Here is a 20,476-nt window from a genome sequence, read left to right as displayed (position 1 = left end):
TTCTGAGTTTTGAGTTTCAAACTTCCATATGCAAATTCATATTTCGGTAAGAGTTCAGCAGAGAACCAATAAGGGAATCCATACATACAGTATGGTATGCTGCCCTGGTAGTATTGCTTTTAGTGTATACTGTCCATCAGTCCAGGCAGACAGGCAGTCCAGGCATCTCCAATCTAAAGTCGTACAGGCTCTGGGTACTACTGTACAGGCTCCATGTATAGAGCTTTTTGTGTGCATAAACCTATAGGACATACTCTCTCTTACTGTTGGACATAGACGAATCAAAAAGAAGAAATATTTAATAAAACCAGCACAATTCATGACGCTATCCTGTGTAGTTTCTGAGGATTTAGTGATTTATGATTAATCCTACACTATGTAGAAACTTTAGGGATTAATCCATCATCACTGACTTAAATAGTGACAGGATGTGGACAGTGATGTGGACATTGATTTGCTACCCAACATACTAGGGATTGCAGGCAGAAGCACTACAGGAGCGAGGCCTTGAAACTGAAATTGTGAGCTGAAACAGAGAGAATCTAAATAAAGAAAAATGTGATTGCTCCTTCTCTACCAGTGCTTAACAAAATTACATAAGTTATAATTAATGTGTGGCATTTGTAAAGCAGAGATATGTGGGCTGTTCACTTCCCATCTAACAGTGGCTTACTGCATGTATATATAGAGGATTAAAGTCAAACAGGAACACAATGGGGCAGAAAAATAGATTGTATTCTCAGTACAGCACTGTGGAATATGCTGGTGTTAAAGCAGCTATAGGAAACATAATAAATAATTGCTAAATAATATTGGGTCCACTCTTAGGCTATGTTCACACGTTGTAAGAGACCGGCCGTTTTGTAACCTGGCCGGGTCACGGAACGGCCGGTCTCTGAAAACATCATCCTGGCTAGTACTGATCTTCACCGCTGCCTCCGTGTGCGCCCGCATCCAAATTCTGCGCTGCTCACAATGAAGCTACGGCCGGAGCCACTCGCTCCATTGTGTGAACTGACAGGGTTTTCTGCGGCTGCTATTCAATGAATAGCGGCTGCAGAAAACTGACATCCGGGATCCTGGCCAGAGTGTATACTATGTGTATACAGTCCGGTTGGGATTCCCTCAGCTTTTAGCAGAACATAAGTTCCGTAGTAATCACAACTTACATTGTGTAAACATAGCCTTAGGTTGTATTCACACGTTCCGTGAAGTTGTCCGTGTGCGCGGACAAGTTTATAGTTTATTGCTTTGTACTGGACTTTTACATGTTCAGTGTTTTTATGGATCTCCAATCTGTTCCGTTTAAAAATAGGACATGTCATAACTCGGAACAGTAGCACGGCACAGATTCCCCATAGAAATCAATGAGATCCATGTTTTTCACGGATGTACACGGATGTGACATCTCTGAAAAACATGGATGTGATGTAATCAATGTAATTTAAAATGCTTTTAACAGATCTGTGAACAGATGCAAAACGGGTGTAAACACGGACGGGTTTTGCACGGATGGTGGAGGTAGCTAGCGGACTACATTCATGGACAAGTAAAAAGACTGAACATGTGAGCCTAACTCAAAAGCCTTGTTCATGTTTCATGGTTTGCATCTACATTGAACACTACACTACAATGTTCAGTCACGAAAGCTGTATGTAGTAATGTTTTTTTTCTGTGGTTGGCCTAAACCTAAAAAGGTAGTTATAAAAAGTGTTGTCTGTGTAATACTGCAGCCTTATAGGCTATTATTTTTTTGAGTAACAGAAAGTAGACAACAGATAGAAAGGATTATAATTACAGCATCAGAACACATCAAATTTGTTTGTAGTCTGTAGTCTGTAACCATGGAAACACCTAGGATATAGTTAATCAAGGCTATTTGAAAAGTTACTACATTCTCCTTTTTTCTATGTTAAGATGCATAACATGTAAATTGGTTGCAACTGTGGTCATAGACTTTGCAACGATTATCAGAAAGGTAACCTAAAGGAATACTCCAAAATTAAATTTTTTTAGATCTGTGTCAGGCACTAGCCAGAACTTTAGCAAATTCTCATAGAAAACCTCTCCTGCTCTGGACAGTTCCAGTCATGGACAGAGATGGCAGCAGAGAGCACAGTGTCAGACTGGAAAGAATACACCACTTCCTGCAGGACATACAGCAGCGGATAAGTACTGAAAGACATGAGTTTTGAAAATAGAAATAATTTATAACATCTGTTGATACGGTGTGTGTGAAGCTACCCTTAATTTTATTTTATAATGTGAATAATCTGTACTTCCGTAAAACATACAAGGGCTTATAGGAAAATCAAAATACTACTATATCACTAAGAGTTAAGTGAGCGGTCCTGTTCTACAAATTCTGCTGATATTAACCATGACCCGTCAGTAGTCACCTGCTTGTGAAGCTGTAGGCGTTTTGTCTCCAATACTGAGCACAGATATGAGATCTCAGTCCCTTTGGTCTGTCAGGGCTGTAGCGGAGGGATCACAGTCCTTGTTGGATGGACCTGAGGAAGCTGAATGTGCCCCACACTTTGTATCTGGCTCTGGAGATGATTAGCCTTGACTACAGACCAGTCCTGCTTTTACTTCTCAGCCCTGTCAGGATCACACTAGATGAGGCTTTGAAGTCAAACTGTACAGAAAATTCTACCGGCGTTTCAGATCCTCCCTGTGGACATTTCCCTGTCCTGTACCATAATTAATGCTGCAGTCCCGCCATCTCTTGTGGGTACCACAGGTCTTCCAAAGACAAAGAGAATCCAAACTTGAAAGGCTGTGTTCTCATTTCATTACCAAGTCAAAAAGGGCAGTTCAGAAGACTTGCATTAGAAACTCTTTCCTATTCTAATGTACCCCATGCTAAATATGTATTACCGAAAATTCTGTAGGGATATTTGATAATATAAGTCGCCTAAACCCATACAAATTCCCTGCCAATTCCATTAGCAGAAAAGAAAGATCAGTATTTATCCAAACCTTTTATAACATATCATTGCAGTCCAGCTGACAGCATTACACGGGTCTATGGCTCTGGAACAAAAAAATAGGACACACAGTGGTTTCCGCAATGCCATCTTTGTATGGTGAGGATGAATGCCTGGAACCTTGCAGTCACTGGAGCCCCTTTTAACTATTACGGCTATAGAAATATTCCCAAATCCCCAGGATTCAATCATTCTATTAATGTTCTGTGGCGTGTCTGACACTGACTGATTTCTTCTGCAATAATGCAAGGATATTTCTTTTTGCTTCAGTCTGGTGTTGGTTCTTATAACCCATGTGTCCTGCATTAAATCTGTGTGGGTAGGACTTATATAAACTATTCAGTAACCCTTTAAGAACCACACTAATCCTAATCATGAGCGCAATGACTGTAACAATAGCAATATGTTGGCTCAAGAGCTTACAGTCATGGTCGGTATCACCTAAACCAATCAAACTCTCTAATTACAATATTCAGTTAAAGCCACAGAGGTGTCAGGGACAGTACAATTCATAACATAGGTTTACAAAGTACCATGTAGTAGATACAGAGAAAAGCTAAAGAACCCATATGAGGTAGAAGCCTCATCTTTGGGGGAAATATTGAAACAATAAGATATTCTACAGCCCATTTTAATGGCTTGGTTAAAGTTCCAATATTGTTATTTTTAATTTTTTAAATCCCCATGGTTAGAAGAAGACATCCCACAATGCATTTGCTACATGAGCCCTTGGTCATACTAGGTAAGCTGGGTGTGGTGTAATAATGTCTTCCAGGAAAGTAAGCCAGGCTATTTTCCACTAATCAACCATCACAACATCCTGTGTCAGAGAATTTTACATTCTCTCTGATCTTACAAGAAGCCTGATAAGAATCCTGATTCTTTATTCTATATGATTCTCAACTGCAAACTGCTGAGTGTTTGCTCTCCTCCCTATCTGCAGCCTGCAGGAGCTGCCCTCTAAGGATTCTTTCCTAACTGTCCATACTTTGAGCTAGTGTGTAACCCCAAGCTGCAATTCAAGTTACAAACTGCTGACACTGTTAGATAGCATGTTATCTTTCATTTATAAATCTAAGCTTTCCCGAGCCCCTGAGCAGAAAGGTAGTCCTTAGGATTATACCAATAGGATCATATATGATCAAAAGAAATTATCAGAATTTTTAGGAAAACGTATTGAACATGACTTAAAATTCATCATATACTATAACCATGGAATGTATGCGGCACAGTAATTGACTATGACGGCACTTTGATCACAAAGCTTAGGTTTCTTCCCAAGATCAAGTACATGTTTTTTGATGGGATTCTATGTGTGTTGGCAGTCTAAGCTATCGCTTTAAGCAGCAACATGCTCACACACAACAGCGACTATCAATTGCATTAAACAGATATGTATTGTGTTTGTGTAAATGACTTTCAAATAATCAAGAAGTCAATCTCAGAAAGAATAGAAAAGCATTGCCGCCACAGTAAAAGCCGAACATTTTCAATTAGATTTAAAGAAAGCTGCGTGTATGGATGTTGTGATTTCACGGATACATCTGGCAGGGCACGCTGCCAGGATTCTCCCTATTCCCCATGAAGCTGTCTCTTTTACCCATCCATAGCCCAGAGGATACGTCGAGAAATGTTGCTTTCATAGCTCTGTAAGTATACGATTACTAGCCATGTCCTTACAATAGATGTTATCATTCTGCACATATAATAAAGGATCTATTATTTTTTACCAAAACCCCAATGTATTTAGTGATTTAGCGCTTTGACTAATTTTGTACACTTTAATCACTCATTGGGAGAAGAGGGATACCTTGACTTCTGTTCTATCAAGCTGGACAGAGAAGTAGCTAAAATCTATTATTCTTATTACAGATCAGGTCATGAGGAAATAATAGTTTCCATGACCAGCTCTACAGTCGTAATGAATCATAATGCAGTCAGGGAAAGCTGTTGAATGACATATGACTATAAATCCATTTTAGTGTAATATTCCTTACCTGCAGGGAAGCATTATACTTAGCAGGATTTTCACAGAACAGTTTATGTTAATGCGGCCATTATCATTATATTGCAGGTTACAGATATACCAGTCTCTTTAAGTCCAGCCATACCAAATGTTCCTGTCTTCTACAGAGTTCTCTACAAGAAGACTACTAGGAGAGAATAGTGTCATATAATCTATAATGAGCAAATTATAGGTCCTGAAGTCACACAATTGCGTACCGGCAATGACAGCTCGGCTTACAAGATACAGATTACATGCAATCTACACATTTGAAAGGATAGTCTAAGGAAAGAAAGATCATAGAGTCAAAGAAAATGAAATCACGCCTTAAATCTGTAAGACAAGAATCAATGTAAAAAGGGAAAAGAAAGCATAAAAGCAAGAAAACAAGAAATAATATTTACATAAAATACTAATAAACAAATGAGTTTGTACTATAATTATAAACCAGCCAGCCAACTAACCAACCAACCAACCATCCACTCAACCAATGAACCAACCACCAACTAATCATCCAAGCAACCAATCAATTCTCACAGACAGAAGAAGGTAGGTTCTCTATTACCTTGATATACTGGTGCTTAGAGCCATTATTGGACAGAGTGATTCTCTCCGTGGCCCTGAGCTGTAGTGACTCTATAATGCTTGTGTCGCAAAATGTACCATCAGATTTGTGAGGAGAGGCTCACACATCACCCAGGAAGTCATTACCCCCTAATCACCATGTTTAACTCCTCTATGCGGCATTGTGTGGATGCCAAGGGTATATACTATGATGCATGACTAAACTAGAGCACACATATTAACTATGGATTGTCCGGATTTCTCTGCCAGCTGCGGATGTCAGCCTCCTGCATGCAGCTGGTCAGGAATCTCAGGAGCAATTAATATTGATATTAAGCAGTGCTGATCTGCTGTGTCTGAGGGCAGCCATTTGTACCTAAAATAGCCGTATTTAATGATGCTCGTGGCAAAACAAATGCGTCACTGCACAGGAGAATAAATAAAATGTCTTGTGTCAGCGATAACATCGCACTCTATCTGTTGTGTGAATAAAAAAAATAATCGTGTTATACAAATTAACTCTCCAAGTCTCTGGCTGCCGTGGCCCGGTGCTGGTTTTACAGCGGGGTATGGAGTTATCGAGAAGGCACTATGTATTATAAACACATTAGTACTGCATGGATCATTCTGCAAACCTAATTGCTGTAGCTCCACTGAGCATATGAGAGTAGAAGGGGAGTATATTGTGTAGTGGGGGACCAAGAGTAAAACGCAAATGTGGTTCCCTTCTGATACTGTTTTTTTCCACCCCTCCAAGGAGGCATCTACCTCCATTGTTGGATAATGTTGCAGAGCTTATGGAGGGAAATAGAGGGGACCACATGGGCGAGGGTGTACATCTATAACGGCAACATGGTCTCCCTCTATATTTGTGCCCTTGTGTAAAGTGGTAAGATGGCCATACACATAAGTTAGCTGTCTGTTAAGGCGACATCTATCTCTCGTAATTCCACATACACATGTGCCAAAGATGCATGTTATTTTCATAGAGATAGATGGTAAAAGGGCTCTGGCAATGGTTTATCTCCCATAATCCGATGAAATCCAATAGCCTTATTCTTATCTGCCTTCACATGGTAGAAAAATTGGAAATATGAAGGGCACTCACCATAAAATTTATACTTTTAGTGAAAATCCAACATTAAAATGTCTTGCAGGGTAAAGCAGTTGACGAGGATTCCAGTACCTCAAGGCAGCCTTACAGCCGTTTTGCACACGTCAGTGCGCATGCTCACTGACGTGCACGAAACGGCAGTCACACTGATGTCCATGCCTACTGCTCTACTCTGCAAGGCATTTTCATGTTGGATTTTCAATAAAAGTATGGATTTTATGGTGAGTGCCCTTCATATTTCAAATTTTTTACCACAGTATGTGAAGATTTATGGTGCCTCTGTCAAGAAGTGAGCACCTCCTTTAACGCTAAAGTCTAATTCATTATCATTATTGGGCTAAAGGAATTTTACAAAGGTGCCAATTGCCATCTCTATCATTAAATTTGATCTATGTCATATCTGCCCCGTGCCTGCCATTGGTGGAGATTTGGGAGACCACCATACATGTTAGGTCGTCATTTGGTTTTGTCAAAATTGATTGGTTAGTTTGACAGTTATCTAATGTTTAGGGCCAGCTTAGGGATTTTTCCACCTTCAAATGTTGGATGCCATAACATTATGATCAGTGGAGGTCTGACCTATTTAACCCAATTCTCTGCATACTAAATGGAAGAAGCCTTTTGAAGATTTTAGAGGTTTAACTATAGTTGAAAATCTAAATTTTGCCGATATTCTATACTATGTATCATGAGCAAGGACTAGGGGTTTCCAGGCAAAGCATACATATGACCTATCCACAGGACAAGTCATGAATCTCACCCGGCAACCCCAACAACCAGTTGCTTGCCAGAGCCATGCCAGCGTATGCAGTGAGACAGAGCTGAAAGCATATGGCTTCCTACATTGGTTGCTATGCTGGATTACTGCAACTTGGCTTCAATTTACTTCAATGGAAACAGAGCTGCACTAATCCAGCACAGCCACTCCACAATGTATGCAACTATTGGCAACCCACTAATTTAAAATGGATCACCAGTTCTGAGGAATAATTCATTAATATATTTTGTCAGGAAAACCTCTTAAAAGAGGAATATGTGAATGTACTCCAAATGATGGAGAGAATGACAATCCCCAAGTGTGGTCACTGCTCGATTCACTACTATGAGACTAATGGAGATAATGCCTGACCAATGCTGTAAGCCCCATAGACAGTGAATTAGCCACTGCTCTCTTAATTGTTGGTGGTGGTGACCACCAGTGATCATATTTCACCTTTTCTGTGCATAGGTAATAAAAGCTGTTTGTGGTTATTCCCTTCAATAAATACTAGTCAAGTAATGCTGCCAACCCCCCCCCCCCCCCCCCCACCTTACTCTATGCGCAGTTCTCAATATCCAGATGCTGCACTTAAATACATATAACTGTATGAAATTTATCTGTATCTCCTTTCTGCTCTAAAATTGCTTAATTTAATCAGTGGACAGTGTCAACTAGGCGGGGCTTCATAGCAGCAGGGAGATGGGGCCAAAACTACTGTGAAGCCCCGCCCAGGTGACACTGTCCACAGATAAAATGAAGCGAAAGTAAGGGGGGTGACAATATCATTTAACAGTTAACATACTTGTAATATACTTTCATTAGCTCTTTGTCTCCTGTAGCACTGTACTCCTGTACTGCACTCTGGTTTTGTAGTCTGGACCGCCCCCTTACATTGAAGAACAGTTAGGTAGTGAACCTTATGCATTCTGCACAGTAAACAAGAGGAAGTACTGAAGGAACATAATGATTAGAGATGAGCGAACCTCGAGCATGCTCTAGTCAATCCGAACCCGAACTTTCGGCATTTGATTAGCGGTGGCTGCTGAAGTTGGATAAAGCTCTATGGTTGTCTGGAAAACATGGATACAACCAATGATTATATCCATGTTTTCCACATAGCCTTAGGGCTTTATCCAACGTCAGCAGCCACCGCTAATCAAATGCCGAATGATCGGGTTCGGATGGACTTGAGCATGCTCGAGGTTTGCTCATCTCTAATAATGATGACCAAAATTACTTAGAAATTGTGTTAATTTTTAGGTTCACAGCTTTTCAATCACATAATTTTATAAAATGAACCGACCCTTTAAGTATATTTAAAATCAGTGTGTAACACTGAATACATATGAGGAGAGAACTCCATATTCACAGAGCAGTAATTCAGCCTCCCAGCCTCATTTGCAGCTAGTTAGTGCCAATTACTAATGCCGTAATGTCATACAATGGGACAGATGTTGTAAGAGCTCTGCCTGCCCTCTGAAATCACTAAGGTCTTTTTTTTGTTTAACCCTGTTTAACCTTGGGTTAAAGATTTTTTTGTTTTGTTTTATTACAGTTATAAAAAAATCACTTTGACTTTAGCAGTTAGCTCCGTCACTATTTCATCTCCAAATGCCATCACTGTGTGCCAGTCTCAACATGGTTACTCAGATGATTAGTCTTATATTTATACACATCCCGATATGTCATTCGATTCAGCCTTTTTTTTAAGCGGTAGGCTTTGTATGAACATGATGCCCTGGCTTCCTTCTATACATTGCTTACTAATTGGTGGTCATCATTATTTGCTGGGAGAGTAATAAAGTATGGCAGCAGATGGCACAATGTAAAAACATGCCAGATACGGTCCAAGCCTTGGAGTAGGCTGTATACTTTTGTTACTCAAGGGGACGAGAGGCAAAGTATTGCATACAACCATGCTATAGGCCCTCTGGAGGAGAGGTAGTTAAGGTTTGCTGCTGTCCCCGTGTTCACCACTCTTGGTTGCAGATATAAATGAGGTGCAGAGGATGCTTTTTGTAGAGAGCTCTTAGCGTGAGACCCTTGATGACACGCAGACATTCAGAACAAAGTGACAGCTTGACCTTCACAAGGGACACAAAGGAAGAAGGATCGATGTGCTATAAGGCAGCTGCATGTCCTTTATCCACATGCCTCTAGAAATCATAGCCTAATTAATAACCCCCCACTCCAATTCCAACCCAGGCACACTCTCACCTCTCCATATCTGATCCCAACTCTTGCTTTGACATAGTGGAACAAAAGAAGCTTTTAACTAAGGAGGTGGTAGAGAGCACAGCGATAAGAGCAAGTGCTTTAGAAAACGCAGCGTCAATAGGGAAATAAGGAATGTAAGTGTACAAAATATTATCTCCCCGTCCCAGCATTCACATCCTTCAGGATGAGATGTGGCCCTCCCAATGTGCTATCTAAGAACATGTCGTTTGTGGGTCAATACATGGATATATGCATTTCAAGGTCAAATCATTTCTCCAGAAGAGAAATCACAGGCAGGCAGGACACACAAGATCCACTTAATACTAATATATTCCAGCTACGTCTGTCACATTAGAAAGGTGATATACAGGATAATGTTGCCTACAGCCCATAGTGAGTGGAATTCATATTAGCTGAATGTTTTTCTAGGAATTGTTCGCGCACAGAAATTAGTCACAAAGCAGAGCTTATACTATGGTGATTCTAAATACTGGGATCTAAGAAAAGTTTCTGTCCCTTACAAGACGTCCATTAAAGTCCATATTGGCAAAGGGTGTAGATCCTTATATCTCATGCCCTGCATTGCCTAAGGTGACCTTCCTGTCATCTACGCTGCTCTCCCTTTACCATTTGCAGTCTATTAGTCAAGAACAGTGGTGTAGCTACCATAGAGGCAGGGTAGGCAGTTTCTATGGGGCCCATGCAGAAGGGGGGCCTGGGGGAGAAGGTAAGAGCCTGTGTCCTTCTGCTTAACCCCTTATGTACTGCAATGTGTAAGTGACCCAATGTTTACTTACATGCTGCAACACAAAAAAAGGGTTAACAAGCAGAAGACAGAGTTATCCACTTCACTGCACTGATAACCTCTGACCTCTGTTCTCCAGCAGGCAATCAAGTAGGAAAGGAAAATGTGCAGAGTTCCGTGCAGAGGTCAGGGGTTATCAGTGCACCAGCAGTAAAGTATATACGTGCAGTGCTTTGTGTTGTGCGTAGGGGAGGGGGGCCCCTTACAAATTTTTGCTATGGGGTCCCATGAATCCTAGCTATGCCCCTGCTCAAGAAGTATTCAGAATGCAATACAAGTGTCACCCAGTAGCTTATGGAGTACTCATTGAGACTAGTGATGGTAAAAAAAGGTCTCTGTTAGGTCAGAATCCTGCCTTGCTGTGTGTTCTTCATGCACTGCCTTCACTGACAGCCTCAGCGCTCATATCTAGCGAGTATTCATTTATGAGTAGTTGATACAGTGTCATTATTATACACAGCTGTCTTCCTCCTACAATGCATATACATCATTACACAAGGACTATACATTCCAGCCCACTCCTAGCACAAGAGCACAACAGGATGAGATCCTTGATGTACTATGATACACTAAACTTCAATGCGCAGACCTTGAAAATCTTTGTTTTCACAGTCCATGACAAGTGATTGAAGCTGCAATGGTGAACGTACAATAGAGGACTGTCAAGGGCGAATGTAGTTTGTAGTCTATTATTAATATAAAACACACACATTCTGACATCTATAGAATATGCTATTAGCCACTTAATCACATCAAATGGATCTGTGTCCCTTTTTGCTCAATAGCCTAGTGGCAAAAGGGAATAGGGGGGTAGGATTGCCTGCCAAATTGTGCATGATGGACTTTTCTAGTATAGTCTATAGACAGCACTTGTGATCATGGGCTTTAATGACTGACTGCTTACTGATTAGACCACATGGCAGATTGGGGGGAAGACCACCATAAATACTGTAGATGTATATATATATATATGTATATATATATATATATGCCGTCCATATTTTTTTTTGTCAGAATACCCTATTAGGTCATGAAGAAAAAAAGAAAAGTTTTGACAGATATTGTTACAGACGTAAGACTTTGGAATTTAATTGTGTTTTTAATGTATAAAATAGTATCAGTGCAGGCAGAGACACTTCACTAAATGAAAGTACCCTAGCCTGCAAAGTGTGGCCACCTGGTCTTTGAATTACAGATGTGTCCACCATTAGCTTTTCATTAGTTCAGTTAAGGACTCCAATAGGCAGCAGTTCACATCACAACCAATAGATGTCCACACATAGAGTATAAACAACTCTTGGCAGAGTATTGCAAAATCATATATATGTGCTGTGGATAGATAGATAGATAGATAGATAGATAGATAGATAGATAGATAGACAGTCCAAAGAAAAGCAGCACATCCAGATCTAATAATGATGAAGGTACTTGCAGTTTAAAATCCCCTGGCCAGGGATCCCCAAAATATAGTTAGCAAATCTTGAGAATTCTTGAGAATGACTCAAGAGCGAAATGTTGAACCTTCTATCTATACACCTTTGGGTGGAATAAATCGCACTCTTTCACATCAAGTTGGTATGCTGTGGCCCTTTGCTATCTATCTATCTATCTATCTATCTTGTCATCTTGCTCCACTCCTCTTGGGATAGGTTGAACTAAGAAGAAAGGTAAGGATGGACACATATGAATATGTTATTTACTTTTCTTAGTTATCACAGATGTGACACTGATAGCACATTCAGATCATTGGATGGGAACGAGGCCATGAGGTTCCACTAATGTAACATTAAGAAATGGCTATGAATTGTAGGTTCATTACCTTTATTATATAAGACCATTGTGCTTATATAATAAGTATGTATCAGCTGTCATGGAACATGTGTCATTTACTAGAAAACGTTACCGATGGGTTCGCTGAAACACATCTGTTCAAAAATCCAGCAGGAGAACAGACTGGTGGCTAAGTATCGAGATCTATTGGTTTTTGCTCTTAAGTGTACTTGTCAATGGCACTCTACTTTTTGACTTAAAGTGGTATTCCGCTCAAACATAATTTCTCATGTCGCTGACTGTGGTGATACTAAAAGTTTATTCCATACTTATTATTTATGCAGTATCCTTCCCCTAGTTCTGAGCTCCTGCTTTCTGCTAAAGACAGAAAAATCTGTGTGTGAGCTTTTCTCTCCGACTGTCCCTCCTCCTCCCTCCCTTTCGAGACTGCTAATGTAAAGAAGGCCCTATCTGCAACTTTGTAGTAACTCTGTAATGCTGGGAGGGAGCATTACAAAGAAGCTACAAAGTTGCAGATATAGCCGACCAGGGACTTGTTTACATCAGCCGGAAAGAAGGGGGAAGAGGGGGAGACGGAGAGAAAAGCTTCACACAGTTTTTTGTGTCTTCAGCAGAAGGCAGCAGCTCAGAACTGGTAGAAGGAGAATAAAAGCTGTATATGGAGATATACAAGCAACATTTAGCCAAAAGTTAACTAGGTATGGCCAACATACTCTACAAAATGCAACCTGCTTTGTATAAAATATCAAACTCTACCACATTAACCTTGCCGAAAGCAGTGCTGCTGCTCAGGTCTGCCCTAGTACCTCTGTATACTTACCCTGATTACTCCAGCACTCCTGATGATGTACTGCAACCATTAAGCCAATGAAAGGTCTCAAAGTATGCTCAGATTGTCATCAGCAGATCAGCAAAAGTGCATCATCTGGATAGCTAACTGGGGGTGCTAGGGCAGACCGAGAGAGAGAGAGAGAGAGAGAGAGAGAGAGAGAGAGAGAGAGAAAGGCATGGACATAATCAGCTGGTAAGCTGGAAGATATAGATAGAAATCTGCAGAAATCTCCTTATCTAAGGAGCCCTGGAACATTTGTAGGCTACTATACTCTATAAAGTGTCATTGTCTCCATTTTCATAATTGTTTGGGGCCCATGACATGTCAAAAGATGGATTTCCTCTTTAAATTAGATTAGAAGCTATCATAAAAAACTGAATTTATCTGAATTATATACAGTATATATATAAAAAAATAATCACTAAATCTGCAGTTTGAGAACTCTAAGCAGTAGAGATAGGCAAAAACCCCTGGATATATGAAATGCATATCATACGATTCCACCAGATAATTAATCCGTGCCTGAGAATTCTGCTGAGTGCTAAAAAAACTATTGAATCTGCATATTAAAGTACAGTATAAGGAATTTACATGATAAAACCTTCACCGCTCTCTTGAACTCTGTTTTGCACAGATACATTGAGGGAATGAAGCTTTGGATTGCAGTGTCTTAATTAAAAACTGATTTTCTGTACAGTGAATGGGGCATAGGTAGCGGGAACTGGGTTGTTACTGCTATCCTCCACCCCACTTTAACTTACACCTAGTATTGAGCGGAAAGGCCGAACTCCCAACATTTGAAGAATTAGGATGCTGCCCTAGAGAGTCCTGGAAAACATGGATACAGCCATAGCATTAGGGTTTGGAGAATGTTGCAGAGCCCGATCAGTTGGCCTCTCTACTCAACTCTTATGACTTTGTCACAAGAAAAAAACTTACCTATCCCAGGTTTCACACTAACTACTAAGGCTGCATAGGCTAGACCTCATCACTTTTTAGGTTGCACTGGTCTTAAATCAATCTCAATGAGCGAGTTCCATTCTTATTCAATAGGGCTCATGAACGAAACCCACCTGGCATGGACGTATCCATAGTTACTCAATCTCCTGGTGGCAGGAGCAAAGCTGCCTAAGAACAGGTACGCGTTAAGGTGGCCATGCACCTTTCACTTGATCCCAATGTAGAGAGGAGAGGTAAGTTGCTGTCAGACAGCTCCGGGGGTTGTTTTTGTTTCCCGAAAATGAAAAGGGGCAGACAGTGTAAATCCAACATGCCCAATCCTTCTCTACTCCAAAATCATCAGGCAAGAGTTAGGCTGCATTCATACATTCCGTGCTCCGCGCAGAAAACGGACGTGGATGCCTGTAATGGACCTCTCCCCCCGCCCGGGCAACATCTGTAATTAGATTCTGGGAGTGGGGGAACTGTACAGATATGCGGCTACTTCATTACAGTGCGGCGCATATCTGTACAGTTCCCCAGCTCCCAGCATCTAATTACAGATGCTGCCCGGGCGGAGGAGAAGTCTGTTCTCCCATTCCACGTCCATGTTCTGTGCGGAACACGGACCATGTGAATGCAGCCTCAAGGTCCCCATATACCTTATACTTTTGCTGGCCATACCAGCCGTGGGTATAAAGTGTATAGGGCACTTCTGACTGACCACTAACAGATGATGTCGGAGGAGATAGGGGTCAGGTGTGATGGAAGATCACCACCTTACCCCTTTGTTCAGGGAGAGATAAAAGATACAGTCAGTGATCTCTGGCAGTAGATTATCCCTCCCATAGAGAACACAGGAATGCTCAACCATTCTGAATGTTCCTGTGTATGGGGAGGATGGGGCCGGAAGGGAGAGATAACTGGTGCTCACCTTTAGGAGGCCCCCATACACTTTACACTGTTGGCTATTCCTGATGGGATGGGGAGGCCTGTACCAAAATCAGAGGATAAAAATACATGAAAAGTAAGGCTTTTTCCATATTGTGTCTCGTGCCATCTGTTGGTGTATACCAACTGTAGTGATTGGAATATTAAATTTGAAACAATAAACAGCACTTTAGCACTACTATAGTTACTGTGTGTGTGTGTGTGGGGATGGTGGTAATCCCAAGTTTTATGAGCAGCCCAGAGCCTATAGTATACTTTATCACAATTAGGGTCAATTTGATTGTGTTGATGGGAATAACAATACATGCTGCTCTATTTTTGTCAGGACAACCAATTAAGTTAGTTCTGACTAGCCTGATGGCAGTGTGGATACAGCCTAAAAAAATATATGATCTGAAAATTAAAATACAGTCCATTGAAGAAGGGGTCTATGGGAGGTGTGGTTTTATAAACAATAAAGTAATATACATAATATTAGTACCAAAGTAATAGTAGATAAAGCGATCAATAGTAAAAATATATATCTGGAATAGCTGGAGGTGCTAAGCATATAAACCAGTGGGTAACTTCAGTTTTGCCTGCAAGGATATTGCCTAACCGCTAAGAATATGACGATATACACTGAGCCCAGCACGCAACTGAAAATCAGAACAGATTATCCCTTCATACTTATGACAATGTTGAGAATAGATATTCTTCTGCTTATGATTTATCTTCTAACGCTACTCAGTACCGAGCTAGAGAATATTTCACAGGAACCGTGAAAACTCAACAACACATTTTTATGAGGCAAAGAACAGTGAGATAAATATCTCCCCTGTTCATAGTCATAACAATCCGCTTTCTTATGCTTTTAAGAGCATGGAGCCGTACCGTCAGATATACGATGAAGCCAGAGGGATGGAACCATATTTAATGGGCCCTTCTCCTAATTCATAATCCAAGTTTTAATAACAAAGCAGACTCTTGAAGCCGCGAAAACAAAGGTCCTAACTTGTAAGAACGATGAAGCAGATGGAAGAAAAATGTACGTTTCTCCCAGAATAATATGACTGTGCTTCTTAATACACAGTAAAACCCATTATGCTCAAATATAAACATCCATATGTGTATAGAAGGGATAAGTAGTATCAGCCAAGATTAGACAAAAGCTGATTAAATACTTTGTACTGTACTCAGTGCCGAGAAAGATAACAAGAATATTTTTGTTATGTTCGCAGGGTGAGAAACAAAAGCTCTCAATGGAAAGTGCTGAGACGAAAACTCCTATTTGATGATTTTTTTTTCTTCCTAAATTTCTACTTCATTGGCGACAAAAAAAGAAAACCTGGAGGAGCAAAATATACAAGTGCTAGAAAAAGAGAGAACACTAAGGTCTGGAGAAATAAAAACATGATGATTCAAGGCCTCCTTCTTTTTCTGAGTTTATCATGGTATAAAAAAAATAAATGGACTGGGACTGGGTACAACCACGTGGTTCATACAAGTCCCCTTGAAATTGAGGTTTTTTGGGATCATGTTGTTATGTGAAAGTTTTAGAGGAGGGAAATGTATGCACCTATATGAAAATGACTTGAGTGGAAAACCTGTTGGGATGTAATTCAAGGTTTTAGAAGTTGGTGCTAGAACATTTCCAAAAATATTGGGTTCAGGTAGATGGAAATGGAGATTCCACGCCTCTCCTGTGGTCTGGAATGAAATGAAGTTCATTGTGTAAGTTCATTCATTATACTGTAAAGCTTTAACTGGGATAATGTTTGTTAGGATTGTCACAATGTCATCTGTTAGCTCTCAGGATTTGGAAAGGGGTTGTTTTACCACAAGAGGAAAAGACATGTAGGTTTGTTCCACAGCCAATGACTGGGCATGCTTAAGGTCATTCGGGAAGGCTGGCTCTTTTTTAGGTTCTTCCATTTAATTTAAGGCACTACTAAAATTCTTCTAGACAGAAGTATACTTACTTTAATGTTTTCTTCTCATTGCGGATACCACGACTGGAGTCCGGGGTTCCCACTGTGTCCAGAGAGTTTTTGTAGCGCTTTCCCTAGAAACAGTAAAAGGACATTTGTTCATAAACATTTTCTATAGATTTTACATAAGATTATGTAACTTTCACAGAGCTCTGAATTCTTGACCTTCACCAGCCATCTTTACTTGTTGACTTAAGGTCATTCAAAGGATAGTGTGCAGGCAACCATGATTGACCCAATACACGCCTGGCAGAACAAGCTTTAGGTGAAATGTTAACCAGCAGGTAATGGATAAGACTTGTCAAAACATTGGCTACAAGTTGTATAACTAAATAGTTAATTCTACTGGGAGAGGTGAGAGGTGAGAGGTTTTTCATTTTCAGTAGAGTATTCACAAGTATGGAGTTTCTGTGATATATAATTCATAAAATTGGGGGTACCTGTGCATATGTAATATTTAACCAGAAAGAAATAAAATTATATGTGACTGATTTAGTAATGTAGTAAATTTAGTAAATCCATTCAATTCCATTTTCAGGCCATGTTCACACAATGTATGTTTTGTATAAATCACGGCTGTGATTTACACAAAACATACGATGTATTGTGAATGAATGGAATCCCGGCCGAAGCGTATACACATAGTATATGCTCTGGCCTTCATTCCACCTGGTTGCACGGAAAACTGAAGTGTCAGTTTTCTGCGGCCGCAGAGAACCTGTCAGTTCACACAATGGAGCGTGTGGCTCCGGCCGCACGCTCCATTGTGTGCAGCGGGGAATTTGGATGCAGGCACACACGGATGCGTCCACATCCAAATTCATCAGAAATGATCATCCGGCCTATACTGCAGTACCGCCCGAGATGATCTTCAGTAACACTGGCCATTCTGTGACCCGACCAGGTCATAGAACGGCGGGTGTTATATGAAGTGGTTACATTATTAAGGGAGTTAATAAAGAGTCGCCCTCTGTTTAGGATTCCCTTATATTGGCCAAAAAGGAGAGTAATTACAAAAAATGTCTCTTACTCTTGAGGACCTGTCCTGTCTTGCATTACATGGACAACTTATTGATGTAACTGGGAATTATTTCTGTATCATACCCCACAAAAAATACCAAAGGAGACATTGCTATACAGTGATAACAAGCAATAGCTATAAAGTCTCCTTAGCAGAGACTTCAGTCAAAATTATGCACAAAAGCTGCTGTAACCCCGTCTTCCAAGAGCAAACCCACTCCATCTTCACCCACCCAAGAACAAGCTTCTCCCTTATTATAGACCCTGCATATAAGTGTATATAGTGTTACAATGTGTTGACTACTTTTTCAGAGTTATTCTGCGTTGGACTATGCTCTTTGCTTGTTTCATCAGTAATTTCCTCCAGTAATACTTGTTTTAAAGCTTCAGACAAACTAATGACTGATAAAGGGCAATGATACACAACATATTACATAATGCATCCAATATCAATTTGCTTTTTCTAAAGCTAATTTAAGAATATAAGAGTCATAGCAATTGCCATCATAATCAATAGTACAGTCATTCCATAAGTGCACATCACAAGGAGTTCACTAAGCCTTCCAACTAGCAAAAACAAAATGCAAAGTTTGAAGCAGCGGTTTATAGAGTATTATAAGTCATCCAAGGTGGCAGAATCACAGCAAAGATTTACTTTAACAGAACATACATTGCCTTGTAAATAGGCCATATATATGTAAGCCCAGCTGTGTAGACTTCAATTCTGTATATCTCCTGTGCTGCAAGAAACATAGAATATAAGGGTATGAAAGTGAGGAAAGTTCTAAATACTTGATGTCTCCCTTCTCCACCTATCAGATATTAGTGCTAACAGGATTGGACCAGGGTTGTGTCGTTCTCAGATTCTGAGTCCACCAGAATGTATTGGAGGTGTTCATTTTATATGCTGGGTGACAGCACACAACAGCAGATACCACAGGGTATGACAACGTCACAGAAATGCAAATTTTTTATTTGTACTATTTCCTGTTTTTCCTATGATTAAACACCATGGGGGACATGTATAAAAAAGGAGTAAATGCCTTTTTTAGGCGCAGATGGGGCAAATCGGTGTAAAAATATTCCCAAATAGTATTTTTACGAATATTTTTTCGCATCTGCCCTATCTGCTCCACCTTCGCCAGTGGGGTGGAGAGGGGGGTCGTTACAAGGGGTGCGGCAGCACGCAGAGGGGGCGCGGCCTCTGCATGCGCCGCACTTATCATTTTACCAGTGAAAAAATTATACTGAAACTGAAATTTTCACACGCATGGGGTCTGTGCGATCAGTATTTATGTAGAGGCAATGCGCCTCTACATAAATCGCCTGAGCTCCGGAGCTGCGGGGACATTTTTAAGCCCGGCGTAAAAAAACACCGGACTTCATAAATGTCCACCCATGTGTTACTGGAAACAGGAGAGCTGCAAGATCATGTACAGAAAGCGCCCCCCTGTACTCTCGATTGAACATCTGGCGTCCAATAGGTTCCATTCTATAGTCAGGCGGATTCCGCCATCTGACGAAAAAAGAATTGACATATGGGACGCCTGATGTTCAAGCTGGACACGCACAAAATCTGCCAGAGCTTTTCCGATTCCATAGTGCGAACGGGCCCGTATAGCAGTTAGACCCTGCCAACCAAGAGAAGAAGGTTACCCAGTAAGGGATAGACAATGGACTCCTTGGAAAGTCCATTTTTAGGTAAAGGGATTTAGTGAAAGAAGAAAGATTTGACACCTATTATTTACAGAAAAGTTTCTCAAAATGTGAATTGAGATGCCAGTGCTGGACTGGGGTGCCAAGGGCCCACCAATGGAATTCATTTTAGGGGGTCCACCCTACAGTTCACATGCTCCGTCTGTAGCTGTGGACCCATAGCTATGGACAGCCTAATTAGCTATAGGGTGTCCACAGTGTACAATTCTATTCTATACAGAATATATTGGTCTGTACTACGACCTGCCCATTACACAGAAAGTGTGTCATTTAAAATGGTAAGTTCCATAGTGCTGCGCGTAATTGCAACTCTACAATTACAGACATACTACTGCATGTGTGAATGTAGCCTTACTGTACATGAAAATATTACCTGATCATTTTTAGGTCTCATGCATATAAACGTGTACTGTTATCATCTGTGATTGAATGGCCGCAGTGGAAATGACTATGCGATGACCATAACTTAATAGCAAGTCATGGTACGCTTACTATCCAAGGTCATTTTGATACTATTTCCTTTTGACAGATCCATATGGAGTTTTGTGTTAACGGACCAGTTGTACATTAGAATGACAACTTTAATGTATTGTAAAACCAAAGTATTGTGGTACGCTTGAGTGAAGAAGATGCCAACAGCAAGAGGTGGTTTAGGAGAGTGGAGGCCATTCTAGCTCAGGGTCCTACCAGAGGACTCCCCTGCTTCCCTGTGTGCCAGTCCAAGCCTAAAGATGCCCCCTAGTTCTTGGAGAGGCACCAGCCAAAAATATTTGAAGTATTTTGTTCTAAATAATAACCT

General features: G+C 40.6%; 1 protein-coding gene across 6 annotated transcripts in view; it reads right to left on the bottom strand.

The window, feature by feature from the left end:
• Window positions 1-20,476, bottom strand: part of SYT7 (synaptotagmin 7) — a 289,629-nt gene that overhangs the window by 110,147 nt on the left and 159,006 nt on the right. For all 6 annotated transcript variants that reach the window (XM_069965682.1, XM_069965683.1, XM_069965687.1 and 3 more), the window contains exon 3: window positions 16,933-17,015. In XM_069965682.1, coding sequence (XP_069821783.1) covers window positions 16,933-17,015 — 83 coding nt within the window. The remainder of the gene's footprint in view (window positions 1-16,932; window positions 17,016-20,476) is intronic.

This window comes from Dendropsophus ebraccatus, chromosome 4 (assembly GCF_027789765.1).
Source record: "Dendropsophus ebraccatus isolate aDenEbr1 chromosome 4, aDenEbr1.pat, whole genome shotgun sequence".
Lineage (NCBI taxonomy): Eukaryota > Metazoa > Chordata > Amphibia > Anura > Hylidae > Dendropsophus > Dendropsophus ebraccatus.
Note: the sequence above shows the minus strand (reverse complement) of the source record. Positions and strands in the feature narration are given on the sequence as shown.